Source organism: Leptonotus elevatus, chromosome 7, assembly GCF_054856555.1.
Source record: "Leptonotus elevatus isolate MCC_2025b chromosome 7, RoL_Lele_1.0, whole genome shotgun sequence".
NCBI lineage: Eukaryota > Metazoa > Chordata > Actinopteri > Syngnathiformes > Syngnathidae > Leptonotus > Leptonotus elevatus.
In genome coordinates this window covers 17,722,068-17,742,394 of record NC_141245.1, presented here as the reverse complement: position 1 = coordinate 17,742,394, position 20,327 = coordinate 17,722,068, and the positions used below count along the sequence as shown (strand labels likewise).

General features: G+C 41.9%; 1 protein-coding gene across 1 annotated transcript in view; it reads left to right on the top strand.

Annotated features, from left to right (window-relative positions):
- sipa1l3 (signal-induced proliferation-associated 1 like 3) overlaps positions 1 to 20,327 on the top strand; it is a 55,096-nt gene that overhangs the window by 20,482 nt on the left and 14,287 nt on the right. Inside the window, exons 2-9 of the mRNA XM_086081453.1 lie at positions 7,510 to 8,159; positions 9,567 to 10,506; positions 13,170 to 13,300; positions 15,780 to 15,968; positions 16,188 to 16,362; positions 16,471 to 16,574; positions 17,599 to 17,756; positions 18,568 to 19,150. Coding sequence (XP_085937579.1) covers positions 7,611 to 8,159; positions 9,567 to 10,506; positions 13,170 to 13,300; positions 15,780 to 15,968; positions 16,188 to 16,362; positions 16,471 to 16,574; positions 17,599 to 17,756; positions 18,568 to 19,150 — 2,829 coding nt within the window. The 5' untranslated portion in view covers positions 7,510 to 7,610. The remainder of the gene's footprint in view (positions 1 to 7,509; positions 8,160 to 9,566; positions 10,507 to 13,169; positions 13,301 to 15,779; positions 15,969 to 16,187; positions 16,363 to 16,470; positions 16,575 to 17,598; positions 17,757 to 18,567; positions 19,151 to 20,327) is intronic.

Sequence of the window (20,327 nt, the reverse complement as noted above, 5' to 3'; positions counted from 1 at the left end):
AATGGATGTGGGCCAAAATGATTTTTAATCATAGCTAATTACATCCATTCCATTTTCGATAGCGCTTGTGGGTGAGCCTGAAGCATATCCCAGCTGGCTATGGGTGAGAGGCAGGGCCATGTTCTAGTTCTAGCCACCCAATCGCAGGACACAAATAGACAAATAAGTACCCACACTCAACTTTGCACCTATAGAAAATTTAAGGGTTCATTGATCCTAACATGGATGTGTTTGGGACATTTGTTAATGGTTTAGCTACAATATTAATCGCCTCACACATCATGCTAGCACATCATGCTAATGCTAACAAATTAACAATATTCCACCAAAGCCGAACTAGTGTACCACAATATCAGGTCTGCAATTACAAACACAAGGTATCGATGTTAGCTAATTTTAATATAGCCCACCACTGCTAGTTTGAACATATTGTAATGTCAATAGTCAAATATAGACGCAGCCACTAGTGCACTATCAATCACTTTATGTAACAAACAGTAACAAAATAAACATGCACGTTCATACAAGAGCTGCAATGGCCACAATAGATCACAACTACAGTCAAAATGTATAATAGTTTTGTGTGTTTATTCATAATTACTAGCTATACTGTAATTGTAAAAAATAAAAAAAATCTGTTCTAGGTATTTATATTCAGTACAAGATCTACGACATCAGTTTTTAGATCCACTGGTTAGCTCTAAATAATCTGAAATGCTGACATAATAGAATAAAAATGTGTGTGTGTTTTTTTTCTTTAAACATATCAATTCAACAGAAAGAGGAAGTTGATCTTTTGTCAGTGCTCAGGAATGTGCCTGACACTTGTCAGTCTTTCAAGACAGAATGCAGTTTTGAATGCAGCCGCAGCATGCAGCTAGCTCCCTGACAAAATCTAGATGGTAATCACGGTCTGTTCTGTCAGCCACCTGACGCCAAGCGACTTGCTTTGATGGCCCAGACATATCTTTCTGATGACTCACTACCTTTTACGTGTAGTATTTAGAAAACAGCAGTGTTTGAAAGCAATGTATAGTACTAATGAAAAAGTCTAAGGCCACCTTAGACTTTTGAGCCCTAACAACAAGATTTTGCTTTTACACCGAAGAACTCAGCAAATATATTATTTGCAACTGTGATACTCTCTGCAGTTGAGTAAATAAACACCCCTGGTTAATATATGAGGAAATACGGTGACCTAGCACACTTTAAAACCTTCAAATTATTTACAGAGACATACAGTCTGTGGGTTGGATGTGACAGCCTGCTTAGACACTGATTGGATAATTATTGGGGAGGGGCAAAGGGTGACCTCCAGACATAGCCAGGTTCCTCAATGCTAATCCCCCGTACTTACTCTGTCATCAGGTCCACGTTTTGCAGATGTAAATCGCAAAGCCGGCACATTCAGCTGTCTGCGGAAGGGTGGCATATGGCTGCCTAATTCACCGTAAAATGCGAGACAATCTATAGAAATGCCAGGAATTTGCAAAATTGGATTATGTTATTTGAGCAAAAACAAGTAGCAGACGCTTGCATCCCGCCGATGAGTGCGCGGCCCTTGAGCTTTTCCACTTCTTTTAGCTCATTTGGACACGCCTTGCTGCCTCGGCGGCACGTGGCGGCGAGGAGTGTCGACTGGCGTGATTACGACCCAAGTTCAAACCGCGTTTTGCTGTGTGTGGGAGCTTTGCCGCAGTCTGCTGCATTGCGAGATGGCCACCTTAATGTGCATCACAGTAGTGCGTCTTATTATTTATCACTCTCAGGTTGCGTGCCCCGCTTGCCTGCGGTTCACGCCGCCTACACCGCACAGCCCCTCGCACCTACCCGTTTCTATGGCGACCACTAACGGCATAATGATCGTACAGCGACAAGCAGCCTCACTGAGTGGTTTTGGTGAAAGGAGCAGGTTGGATTGTGGATGATTTCATCAATGTGTTTTCCTCATCATGCCCACAGCACATTCACAACCGCTGGAGCGTTAATTTCATAACTGGAACATTTTAAATATGTAAATTGAATATTTTGTAATCTATTATTCTACTAATTATCACATATCCGTGCCTACTGTGTGTTTATTTAGTTTCCATTTGTTCCATAACGCTTTTTTGGGTGGGGGATAGGGCTAGTCAATAAATCAAATTAATTCGATTAATCGCCATTTAGAAAATGTTATCTTATTTTTTTTTTTTTTTGCAGATTTGCTAAATCGTGAAATCGAGTTTTCTCTTCTGGATTATTAAAAACTGTTGTTCTTATGTTCTGTTAAATCCAAATGTTTTTCAGAGTTGTAATTTTGCTGGATGGGGGGTTTACAAGAGCTGCTAACGACTTAATTGTTGCAATTAAGCACAAACTATTAATACGTTTATGTTAACTGATTTAACATCAGCATACATTATTGTTGTCTGAACATTTTGCACAGGAATTATTTTTGAATAAATGAAACCTTTATGTAAGTATTTGTTGGGTTTATTAGATTAAAATTGATTGAAATGGTAATCGTCCCGAATGACCGAATTCTTTTTTAGATTTTAGATTTTTGGCCATATCGCCCAGCCCTAGGTGGGGTTGGGGGCCCACAAGAAGGCACACTAATTACCGCCATATGTCAAGTTTTCAGTTTGATTGTTTTATATTTACGGCCCACTGTCAAATCAATTTTATTTACTGTATATAACTCCCAATTTACAAAAGTTTTCAAGGCGGGTTCTGTAGGCCAACTTTCTGCCTTGGCGTGACGACACGTTCCGACGAAACAAACAAATTCATATTACATTGCTACCAGAAATGGAACTCGTAAACGGAGTCCCCAGTGTAATTATATAGTTCATATTGGCCTGAGCCATCTAGACCAGTTCCAACTTGCAATATGTTCCATCTATGTACAGTTACACCTTCCGCCTTTCACTGGTTTCACCGACGTATGAATTTGGATGTTCCGCTATAATCACACGAGCTGGGATTTGCTTGACTCTTTCCTCTTTCAAATTCGTGACGTCTGCTTATGCGCAGGTTAGGTTTGCAGAGGCTTTTCCCCTCAAATGACACTAATTTCATTTTAATGAAGCTCATCCCCGCGGGGGAGCTGAGCCACGTGCCATTCACTTACACGACTCGGAGGAAGCGAGCGAGCGAGCCTTCGTCCTCGGCCTTGTTTTCCATTTAAAGAGCAGGGCTGCCATGACAATGGCTGCGGCGGAGGGACCAGGAAAAGGCATCTGAGAGGGATGAAAGTGTTGTGTGGTTGTGAATGGGGCTGCCCTCCCTTCTCCGCTGGGGGTTCCCTCCCCCTGTACACATGCTACTACAGCATAACAAGCAAACTCCGCTGCTTTATATCGAACCGTCACTGCTTTTTTCCCCACGGCAGAAAATCAATATGCTTTTATCTTCACACACACACACTGTAGAGGAATACTCCTAAGAGCTGTTAGCCTAATCTAATCTAATTCATAACCAGTATGCCAGTAGTGTGAAGATGCCGGCACCCTCTCTCTCTCGCACTCTTTATCCAATTAATCCTCTCAAATGTGCATGTAATGGAGATTACTTGGCTCTAACTGTATGGTAGTTATTTGACCCTTTTTAAACAAATGTCTCTTGACATATACTGAAATAAAAAAGAGGTGCTGCAGGTTTTATTTAGACACACCTCAGCAGTAGCAGCCACATTCTCATACCGATGAACAAACAGCGCCTTCCGGAACGCGATGATTCATGCTTAAGTTTTAGGTCATCGTTTCATTAGTATGCTGTTGGGCTCTCTAGTTTAGTGTGTCCTTGGTGAGGGGGATTGCACACACTTGGAATATAATTAGGGGTGTTTACGCATCAAGTTATTTATATGCACAAGCTGATAAAAGCGGTGTCGTTTTGGTAAATTTTTTCAAGATCTTTGCTCAACTTGAGTCCAGTTCATTTTCTAATCTGTTAATGCATTGATTAGGGGCGTGTCCGCAGTTGGACCGTTGTGTTTATCATGCTGAGTTTCCATTTACTTACTTGCCTATAGACAGCTGCTTTGCGACAGGGACGCTCACACAATCACTGACCCCTTTAGCCCTCTCTCCCAAAGCTCAAGACACTGTTATTAAGCACGCTGCGCTAGGTTAAGTGAGCCCCAATTGATCGGTATTGATTGGAAGTGTATTTGTCAGACACTGATGGGCCTCCCCCTCAGGATAAAATGTCTGGTGATTGCCACTGCCCCGCTCTTTCTATTGTATGCCCTATTTGTTTTGTGGATCTCCTCCCCCTTCATGTTCTAAACAAAGTAGAACATTTGGATAATAGTCAAATAAGCTGGAGTAGGTATATTGTGTGCAAAAAAAAAAAATATGCATTTTTGCTTATTTTTTTCCCTCATTTAACTTTTTTATTACTCAATATTTGTATTCCTATTCAAAGTCTATTATATGATGTTTTGTGTGCAAGGCAGTCTGCATCAGGCAGCTTTGCTCAGACTCCAAATGTCTTGCGTGTGAGCAGCCGCATTGTCTGGACGAACACTTCCTCATAGTTTATGTTTTTGTTGTTGACGTCACCTACACGTCTTGAAGTGCTTTGTGCACACCGTTAATACATTTATCATTTATCCCAAGAAGTAGATACAAGAGTCGCATGCCTTGTTCCCCCAGGGTTGCAACAATTAATCAAATAATTGAAATACAAATAAAAGTAAAAGCTAAATATCTGCCTTAAAGCATTGCAGAGGTCATTCCTTTTTTTTTCGATAATTTTCGATAACCGCAGCCATTATCTGGCGAGACACAAGAGTTCAAAACGCATCTCTTCCAGTCCACTTTACCAGAAGCTAAGTTGGCATGAATGTTTGATGCGCAGTGGCCAGGCTGCCTGCCAACACCGTATTGTCATTTGTCATACAATCTTCTCCTGTCAAATCACCTGCGCCGCCATCTGTTCTTGAAACCAATTGCTGGATCTTGTCATTGTCATTTAAGCCTCTATGTTTCTTCTTTTTTTTTTTTCATAAGTACGTAATTTAATACTGAAATATACTGTTTATCAGTTTGTGAGATGCCGCCTGCACCCTCTCAGTCAGTTAACTCCTTCCTGCCGTTACTACTAGTGATGGGAAAATGACGCTTCATGAAGCACTTGTGATATTTTTTGACTCCCCTAGATGGTGCTCTTGGTTTAAATATAAAGGCTAGTGCAAAGGAAATTGATTACATTTCCACTGCATCTTTCAACCAAGAGTGGCATCTAGAGGAGTCAAAAAATATTACAAGTGCTTCATGAAGCTTCATTTTCCCATCACTAGTTACTACCATTGACCAGCGTAATTACCAGCCATGCTGCACATGTGCTTGCGGTGCATAGAGCCTGAAGCATGTCAAGGCTTTTGGGGCACAGCAGGAAAAAGAGAGACACTTCACTAATTACTATATTCCAGTAATTAAATCAAATGAATGTGCTTTATCTTGCCATGTGCTCAAGTTTGGTCAAATCTGATTTCTCTTTTGCCTTGGTTGATTGGTTTTAATATTTTACTGTGAGCAGACGCAGAGCATATCACTCGACTCCAATGGCGTATTTTTTGTATTCCATAAACATTTCATACAAACACGCCACAAATTACTATTATTGGGCTTTTTTAACGCTGATAATGTCAATCTTTGACATTTTCACAGCCAATACTATAAAGTTTCATGTGTACATTTAATGTTTTCAAATGATTATGTGTCTGAACATGGACAGCGTGAGAGTCCATTTAATAAGACAAAGCACTGCAGGAAGATGCCTTTTGTAGAAGTGGGGCCTCCTCAAAAACAGGTCCGCTTGGTACATTCAGAATTCTCCATAGCAAAGCCACCAGGAGGTGGCCCACCTCAGAATCCGTACATCATCACCAGATTTGGTCATTACCTAGCCCAAACTATCAAAATACAATCCACCCTATCAAAAATTGAACGGATCTCCAGGGTTTTACATTTTTTCTAAACCTTGCAGCAAAATGTCAACCACTTCTGAAAGCAGTCACATGATACAGCCGGGCAGCTAGGCTTCGAACGTCAGCATTTTAGTCTCCTTCCATAAATGAAACAAGCCTTGATAGGCGCTTCGTGGAAACACCCCCTCCATTACTCAATAAACGCTTCAAAGCCTCGGCACGTCTCCTAACATCACTATAAGCTTTGTATGTTGGGGAGGAGCTAAGGTTCGCCTATGTTGCGGGGCTGTCTTTGCTTCCCTGTTTCTGTATGTGATGTTGATTAAAAGAGTTACCTGTTTTGTAGTATGTGTTCAAAATAAACATTGGACAGCGAAGATGGTCACCCTTGTTTTTAGACCACATTGTTTGTAGTGTGACTGAGCATGTGAAAATAATTGACAGGCAGACAGTCAGGTGCACTCTTCTCATGAGCTCTCTGCTTCATACTCCCGTGACAGAGGTCATTGGTAAAGATCAGAACACGCTCAGCCCCATTGCCCTCTCGCTCTCTCTCCCCGAGGCACATAATGAAGCCATTCTGAGGTGCCTGCAGCTGCGTCAGGATAATCTGGGATTGAGCCTGATACTGGATCACAGGACTGCTCTCTGGATGAGCAGAAAGCGTGATCAGAGCGGGAGCCTCTTGCCTTACCATAGGCAAAATCTTTCATCTGTGAATGACTTTTGTTCAGTGTGTTTATGAGTAAAGATGTCATGGGAGGGACAAGAAGTGACCTCGCTGGCGACTCACAAAGTGCATTGTTCATCAAACAGTACATCAAATTTCTTTTATGCGTTTCCTAACACTCAAAAGCTATTTTTTACGAAACTCGTCAACGTCAGTGGATAACCAAGGTAGCGGATTTGATGGAACTTCAGTTTGCTGTTGATTGACCCGAACAAAACTGTTAAGTAGACCCTTGATTCTTTCCCCCAGTTGTATTGAAAAGGTTTGCCTCAAGGATTTTAAGACTTTGCATCAATGGACACGTCATATCAGTAGAATTGAGGTTGCTCGCAGAGATGTGAACTCTGCTGAGGACACGCAAGTCTGGAAGTATCCTGCCACTAAACCAATAAACAACAGGACACGCACCTTCGCTCGCCTCAGTCTTAACACCTCCAGATTTTCACATACAAATGCTTAGTCACGACTACGTGCCGTGCTACTTTGTTTGGTTATGTGGCTCTGATATCAGCCGAGCGTTGCAGCGGTTTCACTCCGCTGTGGAGCTGTGGGAGAGCGTGCCCGTAGGGTATGTGAGTGTTTGTGTGTGCGTGCACGTGTACTTGAGTGCACAGTGTGAGTGATAATAACATCCCTTGTCAGCTTCCAGGAGATTAGTCTCGACGGAAGAAATCCTCCGTCATATCGCTGCACCTTATTAGCCGGTCTGTCTTTGGCTCGCCATCTCTCATTGTTTTATGTTACTTTTTTAGAATTGGTGCTTAGTTGTCCCCCTGAGTAGAATTTAGGTCACAAAAGCTATGCTGTGTTGTGCTCAGAGTGAGTTCCAACTTGTGAATGCTTGTTTTTCTTTCCTCAGATCTTTATTGGACTTGAAACAATTTAAGGAGGAGGAGGAAGAGGGCTGGTCCATCATGGATCAGTGAAGTGAGCATCGTGGAGCAAGAGTGATGTTTTTGGATGCTGGAGGATGCCAGTCCCCTACCCACCTGGCCTCCATCTTGCCCTGAGCTCGCTTGGGGCACCATGAACAGCTACAGAGACAGGGGGGTGACCTGCACCTCTTCAGACCTCCTGGACGGGGGAGGCGAAGGCGGGCTGCCTCAGCATGCGCCGTACCGTCACACCCCCAATGGCCACCCGATCCACACGGACGCGACCATGCAGCCGCGCGTCTCAGTGCCCAAAATGGGGGTCCGCGCTCGGATCGCCGAGTGGCCCCCGCGTCGGGCCCAGTCCAGAGAGTCTCTGCTTGAGAACGGCCAAATGAGCAGCCACCACAACGGCGACGACTGCTCCACGTCGGCGTCGTCATCGGCGCTGTCGTCGGACGTCGGGTTGGTACGAGGCGGAGTGGCCCGATTGCCACGGCGGTGGTCCAAAGATGTGGAGTTCCGAGGCGGCGCGTATGCCACTGAGCGAGGGTCACCTTTAAACCTTCGCGTCTTCCCCCCTCTGAGGCAACGTTCTAACAGTGAGGTGACGCTGAGTGAACAGGATGAGAACGAGGTGAGACTTCTATCTTACGTGAGAATATGGACTTCAAATATATATATTCTTTTACCAAAATCTATTTCACTCCCAACCTTCAAGATGACAATTAGTCTAAAAAATTGATGGATATTTCTAATACATAATATAGGAATGTTACAAGAAAGGCAATATCGCAATTGTAGACTCCTCATGTCACAATATTAAAAGTAGCACATCTGTTAAAAAGACCAGATTGATTTCCATCTGTGCAGTTCCAGCACCCTCTGGTGTTTAGTTTATTAGTGCAGTTTAATTTTAATTAGGCATGTTATGGCCACCGACATCACAATGAGCAAATCGACTCGAAGTAAGTGTTATTTGTGATTTTAGGTCGTTTATGTGCATTGAGGTTAATGTTACCTGTACTATTTTTTAAATATTTGTATAATTACGACCTCAAATAATTAGGATTGTATAGACATGACATTTCAAATAAAATGACTGGCCAAGCATTTTTTTTATGACTGCTGTTATGTACAAAAAACAATATTGTGTAGGGCTGGGTCAAAAAATAATAAGAATTTATATTGAAACGATTTTCTTTTTCGAGCCTGATATCAATTTATAAAACCATGAATCGATTATTTTAATATCTCTTTTTCCCATAAATGTAAAACCAAATCATCTCTTTTTTTTTTTCTTTTTTTTTTAAAGAGCTCAGTATTGTTCATTCGGTAATGTCATCATCATTGCTCTTTTTTTTTTCTTTTTTTTTTGTATGTGTGTGTATGTGCAATCATCTCTGCTTGCTGTCACTCATCAGATAAGTTTTTTGTGTTGGTAAGGCGCAGATATCACAAGTTTTACTTATTTCTGTCCCCTTTCATTTCTTTTTTTTTTCAAGAGTGAAATAAAGATTTGAATTGGAAAAAAATTTAAAATTCGTAAAATAATAGAATTTTTAATGGCCACATTTTTTGGTAACTTACTGTTTTCTTGAAATTTACTGTTCACATTAATTTAAAAGTATTTTCTTACATTTATGAAATACCTGACTTAAGTTTAAAAAATAAAGTTAAATAATTTCACCAGTTGCTGCCTCTTCAAAATAGAATTTGGAATTTAATGTTTGTGGAGTTTTTATCATGTCCTTGATATTTAAGAAGAATTGATTTACCATAATTAATCAATATCGGATTGAATTGAAGTGAATCAAATTGAATCGGAACAAATCGAATCAATTGAGGAAATTAGAATTGATACCCAGCCCTAATATTGTTTTTTCTCCTCAATATGAGTTTTATGTTTTTATTTTTTTTACTACAGTATCGTGAGCTTTTTTTAATATCGCTAAGCTCCCCACAATTACATCCCTAATGTAATATAAACTCAGTTGTTGGTTGTTTTATCAAGGTGGTGTATTCTCTCGTTTCCACTCTTAAGGTGGAGGTCCGTGGCGCAGGAGCCATGGGGACCTTGTTCAGAGAATACGGCAGCACCTCTTCCATCGACATCCAGGGAATCCCCGAGCAGAGCTTTTTCGACATGCTCACCCAGTTCCACCAGGAGAGGCCCGACCAGCGCAGCTCGGGACCTTCGCGACTTCGGGACTCCCAACCGGCCGGCGCTCCTTCGCCCGCTTCACACCTGAGCGGGGACGAGCGAAGGAAAGACGGAGGTGAGCGGGTGAGGAAAAAAAGTGGCGGCACGGAATCTTCACTGGGGACCTCGTCGTTGTTCCGAAAACTTCGGAGCGCCAGTCGAGCGGAGCAGGATGGCGGCAAAGGAGAGACGAGTGAAGACGGAGGACGGGGCCTATCTGATGTCCCATGTAAAACGTGGGTGTGCCCAAAAAGCTTTGTCCACTACGATGCACAGAGTATCCTGTTTGACCTCCACGAAGCCGCAGCTCAGCGGGGCTACGTGACAAAGAGGAGGAACACGGCTACCGGGGCATCCGCAGCCTCCGTGTCTCTTTCTGCGTCTAGGTCCTTGCCTCTGAGCGGTAATGAACCAGTATACGCCAGCATCGAGGACTTAACTCTGGGCCTAGACCCTGGCACAACCACACCATCAATGGTCGCGGACCCCACGGACGCTCCTCCCGGGGCCCACGGCTCAAGCTCGCTGCTCCTCAGCTGCCCTCATTTCCTCAACGAGACGGGGGGCCACGGGGAACGTAACATAAGCTTCCTCAGCTCATCGGCAGAGCGAGGAGGAGGAGATGGAGCGAGGGGTTGGTTGAGGCGGAGTAACGCCAGCGTCTCCGTGGTGGAGATGCCGATTGAACTGCAGGTCACCAGGCTGGACAGACTTAAAGAGTACAGCATAGAGCACGTTGACCTTGGAGCTAGATACTACAGAGACTATTTCCACGGGAAAGGTAAGTTAGACAGAGATGCGTTTTGAGGGACTGCAATAATCAAACACTCAAAGTCATGTAGCTTGTGAAATGTGACAGTGTTGAAGAAGTTTTGTGCTGCCAGTGTTTCCCCACTGACAGTTGCAGCAGCTCATCGTGTGACAGTTAATATCCAGCTGGGCCTGAGAACTGCAAAGTGAGCCAAGCTGGCAGCACTCCTAGATTCCTTTTTTATTTTATTTTTTTTATTTTTTATTTTATTATTACACGTCACTCCAGCACCAGACTGTTGGCAAATTAAAAGATGGCAACACACCACTACTTTTAACAGCGTGATTCTTACAGTGGCAAGTTAACTTTGAAACTCCATTTGTTGATCAGTGCAAGAAGTACTGGGCTTTCCTAAAATAAGACATTATTTAAAATATGAATATCTGAGTAAATACATCATGTCCTATCCTGCCATTTTTCAACCTTTATTGATCCAAGGCAGATATTTTACAGTATAAAAAGCTCATTCACACCACCAATCAACACAAAAACACAAACTGAAGAGATGATTTCCTCAAAATTTTTAGTTTGTGTGGAATCTGGGTTTAGTTGAACACAAAGTTTATACACTCGCAAGAAATTAATAAAGAATTACTTAATTAAATTGTGAGCATAAATTTCAATTTGTGGGCACAGTGAACTTGACTCATTTCACGACAAGTAGCATTTGAGCAGATAGTAAACAATTCTTCAAAAAGAGGCTTCATGCTGTTTTAATTCCGCTCCCAGTTTTAGTTTATCGTCAAATTAAAATGCCCAGTGCCTTTTTTCCTTCAAGTCCATTTAGCCTAATTTGAACAAATAATGTAGAACGCCATAGATGAGCTAACAAAAAACAACTATGTCAAAAGATGGAGAACACATGTAGACAGATAATACTTGCAGGCATTTATTCTTTCTCCGCTATGAAGAATGGCTAATATTGTATTACTGAGGTGTTGTATAATGTCCAATCTGCTTTGCAGCTGTGGTATTTCTACTGAATTTCCTCGAAAATGCACACTGCCACACAGAATGCCTTGTCATTGCTAGTGAACGTCATTCTTTACCCTGGAAGAAAAAAAAAACATTAAAACACAAACTTAAATTTAAAGTCAAACTCTGTTATCTTTTACACATCTCATTTTGTGGAACACCCTGTAAGACCAAATCCAGAGATACTTTATGTGTGGACATTTCTCCTATGACCTCGTATGAAACGTCCCCACAGCAAACTTCATCTGGCAGCATCCTAATTAGTGGCAGATGCTGTTGTGAGCGCATATGTGCGAGTAAGCGTGCGTGTATATGCGTGGTAAGCGAGACACCCCCCCCCCCCCCCCAGGCCACGCAACCGCATAAAGGTTATCGTTCCAAAAATATGTTCCTCCTCTGACTCTGCTGTCCTGCGCGCCCTGCGTGCATGTCATGACGGCCTATCAAAAGTCTGATATTTTCACCACAAGACATGGCAGGAATGGAAGTTAAGCAGACCTGACTCGTATGCAATGAGTTCATCATCCCGCTTGTCTGTTAGTCAGAGTTGTTGTGGAGGAACACTTGTCAAGTAAGATTCCTTTCCGACCGTCTAAAGAATTGCTCTTTCAACTCGCACTCCGCCTGTGGTGTCGGCATTAGCGGGGGCTTAGCTTGGGAGCTTCATAGTGGGACGTGCGAGACGCCCTGTGAAGCGTGTGGATAACTTGGATCAAGCCACAGAATGTTAATTGGCGTCCTGTGGCAGCACGTTTATCCTTTTCCTGGCTTGACAAGGCTGCGGGCATGTTTATTCCTTGTAGTCCAGCTTTTGTTAATTGCATTAATCTGTCAGAAAATGTGTAATATTTCTCATCGGGATATTTTTATCAATTTTCTTTTTAATTTTCAAGGTTCTGCCTGGCATTGCTGATTTTTGTAATTTCCCAAGTGTAAAATGACTATTAACCTCGCCAAGGATATGTTTTCAAGACTATAACATTTCTGCAAGTCTTTGTAGTGACATAAAATTATTTCATTGTCAAATAACATAACCAATTCTGGCTCAAATGATCTAAAAATGAGATTTGTAGAAATCAAACAAATTCAGTTTAATCAGGGTCAGAAATGACATTCATTAGCAATGAAACGGCATCTTTGTGTTTTAGAAAACGCTGTCAGGCAAGAGTGTACAGCGTTCATTACCGAGGAAATTCAAATGGAAAGCAGATTTGGACGCAAAAAATAGTATCGTAATTTGCATATTGAATATTTGTAAAGATTTGCTGAATCAGTTATAAAAACCTATCTGTTACTTATATCTAATTAAATGAACGTGAAGCCCCTATTTAATTGTTTGCCACTGACATGTATTACTTCATCAGATATTCATATTTCAAATGTCATGTTTTTTTGAACACCCTTTATTTTGTTGCAAATCCATTAATTTTGATATTTTTTTCACATTTAAGATTACAATTGTGAATATGTTCCATGTTGTTTTGCACAAATCCTTATGGCAAAAATGGTAACCAGATGGAGGGTAGAGATAATTGTGAGTTTCGACTTTGATCAACATCAAATTTCCATATTCTTTCTTTTACTGAGAGCCATTTTAAATTGTATTGCTGTGTCTTGTAATCATGTTAATATACCAAACCTCTTTTTTTATCCACCAGAACACTCAAACTATTTTGGTACCGATGAAAAGCTGGGTCCCGTGGCCGTGAGCGTTCGTAGGGAGAAACTAGACGACACCAAAGACTTAAAGGATCAATATCAGTACCGCCTGATCGTGAGAACTAGCGAGGTACGTGCAGTCAGTATTTTCTATGTTCCATTAAGATAATGGTAGTAAAACCCGAGATTGTGCTGAAGTGAAAATACACCATAGAATATCATGAACGCAGATGAAAAACCATGACCATAGTAAATATTTGTATGAAAAACACTTGTAGGCCTGTATGGTACTTTATGCAGGTCAAAATTTGGGTATCGCTGACAACATTATCTGGGCCATTATTATAAAACAAAAGAAAAACCTGAGTATTTCAGTAACGGAATAAATAGTATGTCTTCTTGTGCAGTTGAAAACTTTAAGGAAATATTTACTTGCTTAGTTTTTAATTTAGCTCACATGCTGATGATCCTGGAAGCTCCCTGCAATTTTTAAAATAATTTCAACAAAAAAAAGCTGTAAATGTATATGTTTGAAATTAAAACATTTAAAAAAAAATTATTTTGATGCTAATATTTTCTCTTTTACTGCAAATGAATATTGGCTTGAAATAATGGTTATTGGCCTCCTTGGCTACTAATACAGTAATTTCTGGACTATAAGGCGCACCGGACTATTCGAGTTTGTTACACATATAAGCCGCGTGTGTTTTAATGATACCCAACCGGTTTCCCGCTACTTTCTTTTCCATAATGAGGGCGCGAATTGTCTCGCTCTCGTTCTGTCTACTGTATTTGGGCTTACTTGGTTTGTGCTCTGCCTGACGCTCTTGCGCTTCCTTTATAGTGCGCTCCCTTGTGATCTGATGGATAAGCCGCACCTTTAGCCGCAGGGTTGAATGCAAGTGAAAAAAGTAGCGGCTTACAGTCCAGAAATTACTGTGATCGATATTGGTATCGGCCTTGAAAAAACACATCCGTCTATCACTAATACAATGAAAAATATTTTTTCCCGGAAACCGTACGCTGTACAGCAAATGAAGCAAATATGCTATGCGGATCACCCAATGACATATTTTGTAATCCTAGTGTTCTTTTGCCGTGTTGGTTTTCTAAACCACCTGTCGGACTGCGTCGCGGTCAATCCAACAAGCAGCGTGTTGTCCGTGTGGCTGCCGTTGTGTTGTCTTTATGTGGATTACATGGCTGCCTGGCCTCATCACCTTAGCTCCGCCACAACAATGGAGCCGCTTGGCCGTCTAAGTACACAGCGCTGCAGTGGCTGCTCGGCCTGCTGTTCCCACACACACACACAAAAACAGCGATAGATTGCAGACTTTATTCTTTCTGACTCGAGGCGCAGCTGCTTTCAAACAACCATCCGCTTTTAGTCCTCCATTAAATTCACGGCGCAGCGGCGCTGACGCAGCAAGGTGGGCCGACTTCCCTTTTTTCGCCCTCGCTCATTCCCACCTTCAAACAGTGCAACCCCCTGAGCTAAGTTCCACAGCACCATGTGAGCCGGCCCGTAGTACATTTTTCAAGATTGTGTTTGCTTTTGCATGTGTGACTTTGCTCTCAACTGAAATCTATCTCAGGGTTTTTTTCATAGCCTTAATGTGTTGAAGCAGGTCAATTTCCCTTGCGGTGGAGCAGCCCGCCACTGAGTGTAATGCTAATTCACAATACAGCTGGACATTAAAGAAAAAAACAGATTAAAAAAAAAAATACCTCCACGGTCATGCTGCAAATGTGTGTGTGACCGAGAGGAAAAATGTTGCTTCTGTCCCGCAGGGTTACGAGCAGTTGTCAGGCCATCCGTCATCCGATGGACCCGCTTCAAGCTCCCAGGCTACTAATCATCCGTCCTTTTAGCTCCTTGGGCCTTGAGCTGCAGCTGCTCGTACCCTCTGCAAATAACATGCAGGGGATCGATAAGGCAATCCCCGTTTCATAACATCTTCTTATACTGTTGCCTTCACAAGTTCACATGTTCACATTTAAGCGAGGCGTCACTGTAATCCATCAAAATGAAAGCGAATCCTTGATTGCGCCAAGTACAATATTTTTGTATGGGCATATTTTTGTATGGGCATATTTGTCGACTTGCAGATATACTTTAGTATATAATAATTGATCAATAAGATCATAATAAACCGTTTAAAACCAAATGTCTACCAATACCAGTAGAATTGAGTGTTGAATACTGCACACCTTAAACACATTTTAGAGATGACAGTCTTGTGCCATTCATGTGAGCCACCATCTTCTGCAGGCCCAATGAGTACAGCTTTTGCTTCCTTGACGAATAGGGTCAGAGCTACGGGCTGGCTACTTGCTGAGCCCCCATATAAAAGCATTTGTTGTATTTTCACTCATGGAGGCAGCCCTTGATCACCAAGCCACCAATTTCAACTTGTCAATTAAGCCAAGCACACAAATCTTTGCATCTTGTTGTATGGTAAGAAATTGCTTCCAGTTGTAGTCTGCATCTCAGAAAACGGAAGAATGTAATGTCATTTTCCATCGACCCTGGATTTTTTCCTGCCAAGCGCGATGAGAAAATATGAAAGTATGTGGTGTCATTTCCTGTACGCTTCATTCGCACACAGCTGGTGACACTGCGGGGGTCCATCTTAGAAGACGGGGTGGCGTCAACGGGGAGGCACGGCACGGTGCGCGGCCTGCCCCTCAAGGAGGTCCTGGAGCAGGTTGTCCCCGAAGTCAGCGTCTCATGTTTGAGGCTTGCGGTCAGCACGCCAAAGGTCACGGAGCAGCTTCTTAAGTTGGATGAGCAAGGGGTTAGTACACTCAAAAATACTGTCAATACTGATTTCATCTGCCCTTTTATTCAGCAGATCAATTACAAATGCAATAGCTGCTCCTTTATTGACGAGAATAAACCTTCCAAGAGTTACACCGAGTTGCAAATATGAATAAGATACAAAAACACACATTTTATGCTTTTGTTGGTTTGCTGCGTGTGAGCGTTATTATCATCTGTGTGTGCTCCTTCCTAGTTAAGTCAGAAGCACAAAGTGGGTGTTCTGCTGTGCCGTGCGGGCCAGAGCACCGAGGAGGAGATGTACAACAACGAGGAGGCGTCGTCCGTCTTCTCTGCCTTCCTGGAGCTGTTGGGCGAGCAGGTGCTCCTCAAAGGTTTCAGCAAATATGCCGCGCAGCTCGACACAAAGAGTGAGTGCTCAGAAGAAAATTCCTTGGAGTAACATTTGTAATATTGCCTTGATTCAACAACACACATTCACTTTACATGGAATTGACACTGCATGCTCGTTATTGCAGCTGACTCAACAGGCACCCACTCGCTGTACACAACCTATCAGGGATATGAAGTTATGTTCCACATATCCACCATGCTGCCGTACATGCCCAACAACCCGCAGCAGGTAAGAGTTCGTAGTGTCTCCGTGTTAAAAAAGGCGCAAGTCTTATTTCCTGGTTGGGGGGGGGGGGGGTAGTAACATGTGACAAGCTCTCCCCCATTTTGATCTTGGTCCCGCCAGGACTAGTTTCATAGTATTTTCTTTTGCAACAATACTACTCCATCTGCACGTGGCTAGGCCTGCAAGAAAACATTCAGTGTGTGGCTATTTTATCATTTACATAAAGTGTTTGCACATCAGGCTCACTGAAACAATCATTCAAGTTAATATTTTAGGAGTGCACTTTGATTTATTTTCTTACTCAAACAAGCGTTTTTTCATAATCAGTAGTTCCTCCAGTTGAATAAATGGCACAATATCTCCATCCAGAGGCTTCCACAGTGCAGTAGCATATTCACACTCCTTATTCAGACCTCTAGGTGGTAGCATGTGACATGTTAAAATGATCAGTAGTAGCTAAAGAGATGCTGTAAATATCTATTTAAAACAGCGGAGGGAAAAATAGATGACTAAAGTCTTCTATTGATTTTTTTTTTTTTATAATAAATGTATCAATTAAAAAAAACTGGCTTTTAAAATTGTAAAAATCTGAAGAAAATCTGATTACATTTTATGACTGAAATCCTTAACAATTATATAACAAATACAAATACCGGTATGTTACAGTGGTTAAAAAAAAAAAAAGCACAAATTACAGTGTTACTGCGTGATGAGACGCTCCTGTGTATGTGTAGCCAAACAGTAGGCTGCATTACATAATTGTTACTTTTACATTTCCATCAGCAGATGAACAGGGGATTGGCAAGCACCACCACCACAGACAGTCTGGACGCCGTGCCATGTCACATACACACACAGCTAGACACAAATAGCCCACACAGAAAGTGGGAAAACAAATTACATAAAGAGCTGTTATGAGAGGGACCCATCTCCAAGTCCCCATGTCGGACTTGTTTCCTCTCTTGTGTAAAGGGTCTACGTTTTTGTACCATGCTAATTCATATTTAATCCCCTGTCTTCTCCTTAGCTTCTAAGAAAGAGGCACATCGGGAACGACATCGTCACCATCATCTTTCAGGAGCCCGGAGCGTTGCCGTTCACCCCTCAGAATATCCGCTCACACTTCCAGCACGTTTTTGTCATCGTGCGTGTGCACAATCCCTGTTCGGAAAACACCTACTACAGGTAAAAATTTCCACCCCGCCATTGAACAAAATTTCATGAAGACGCACGTCTCTCAAAAATTCCCAGCGAGGGAGAGTTGACAAAAACTCTTCCTACTCCCTTTTGAACATGTAAACTGTGCTTAAAGTGGAAGTCAACGTTAAACAGTTCTTGACAATAATATGTTATATGTGACCTCACTAGTCTAAATACGACATTGTGATTAATATTACATTTGTGGAATATGAGTTATGAAGCAAATTCCAGCCGTTCTTGTCCATCTCAGGGGCCGGCCATTTTGCTACTTACTGCCGACTGATCATGACATCAATGTTGCTCAGGTCTAAGGTAACAACCAATCACAGCGCAGCATCAGAAACCAGTTGAGCTTTGATTGGACGTTGGCAACTGAGCAACTGTGATGTCATCTTCAGTCGACGGCAAGTGGCAAAATGTCCGCCCCCTTAGATGGATACGAACGGGTGGATTTTGCTGCTTAACTCATATTCCACCAATGTAATATGAATCAGAATGTTTAGACTAGACATAGAACATTATTGTCAATAATTTTTTTGTTAGGTTGTTTTAATGGTGACTATATAAAACGTTCCTTTTCGTTAAAATATTCTTTATTTATGTATTTTTAATTTAAAAATAAAACTATCACTACTAGACTTATTCCATTATGGTGCTACCCTGTTAAAAAAATTCTTCTGATCCAATTTAATTCATTTAAACAAAAAAAATCAAATGCAAATGTAAAAAAGAGAGGCTAATATGTGATGAAATGTGATATTCAAATCTTGACCTGTCTACCTTTGTCTTCCCTCAGTGTCGCTGTGACAAGAATGAAGGACGTCCCTCCTTTCGGCCCACCCATCCCGAGCAGCGTCACCTTCCGTGACTCGGACACTTTTCGGAACTTCCTGCTAGCCAAAATCATCAACGCGGAAAATGCGGCGCACAAGTCTGAGAAGTTCCACACCATGGCGACGCGGACGAGGCAGGAATACCTGCGCGACCTGGCGGAGAACTACATCAGCAGCACCCCCATGGACTCCGCCGGGAAACTAAACAACCTCATTTCCCTGGCGTCTAAAAAACGCGAGCGCTCGAAAGCGCGAGAGGCGGCCGAGCTGGGGGCCGCCGGGGCCGTCGCCTGGAGGGTCCTGGCCCAGGACTTTAGCGGCGGTGGAGCTGAGCTCCGCTGCGCCCTGGGCTTTTCCGCCGAATACGTCCTCCTGGTGGATTGCTTAACCAAGGAAGTGGTGTTCAACTGCTTCTGCGCCGACGTGATCGGCTGGACTGCTGAGCGCTTGGCTTTGAAGATCTTCTACGGCAGAGGCGACCACATCGCCGTGCGCGTACCTGAGGGCTGCGCACAGGACATCAGGGAAATGGTGCAGAGGTTAAAGGTGAGGAATAGTCCTGGAAACGTGGATGAAATTAAAGCCGGTGTTTCTTTACTGTTCTCACAGATGTCTCGATAAAGATGTTCTTGAAGACGCACTGTTGATTTAGCATATTGCCGTTCCAGAGGATTAATAATATAGTAGGTTTTATAAACACGCACATAAAGAAAAAGTACAAATAAAATCAAACCTACCAGATCAAAAGCCCCTGAAGTAGTGCTATTTGGAATTTGACCAAAATGAAAATCAAGCATTTTCATTTTCTGTTTTGAAGTTAGAACAAAATAGAGGTTGACTATGATGGATTGTAATTATGTGTGACTTCTCATTATATTCTACTGGAAAACTTCAAACATACTGTAATTATATCCATCCATCTATTTTGCATAGCGCTTGTCCTCATGAAACTCACATGCATGTTTTTGGAGTATGGGAGAATGCCAGAGCTTGAGCCTATCCCAGCTGACTTTGGAGCAAGAGGCAGGGTCGACCCAATCACAGGCCACATAAATAGACAATTGCGTACATTCACACTTATGGACAATTTGAACCCCGAACATTTATTAATAATTAGGGGTGTCAAAATTAGTTCATTAATTTTGAGTTAATTTAAAGTTCCTTTAATGCCACTAATTATTTCAACGCATGATTAATGAATCCAGTTGCAACGCAGCAGACACGTCCATGTAAAAATTAAGCAGTAATAACTGTAATAATGATGCATATATTTGTGGAAACTGGGGTCAAGTTATATTTTACAATTTTAAAAATGTGCAGAATTTCACAAGTTACTTCATGTTAAAGATTAGATAGCTCTTAATATGAAAATAAAAATGCTCTGAACTACCACCAAAGTCTTACGAATGCAATTATGCCATCTAGTGGCAGAAAAATGACCAACACAAATGATTATAACACTCGTTTTTTTCAGTTACAGTACATCTTTTTCATTTTAACTCAAGTTTATGAATTATTATAAAATGACTTTATCATGACTAAAAGATGCAGCCATATTTCTATTAGTGTAACATGTTAACAAGACAAGAGTATGAAAACTTTTTATTGTACATTTAAAACGGATATAAAAATGTGATTAATTACGATTACAATTTTAATTGCCTGACACCCCTATTAACAATAGTTTTTATGAATACAAAATGCACAAATCACATGAAACTGC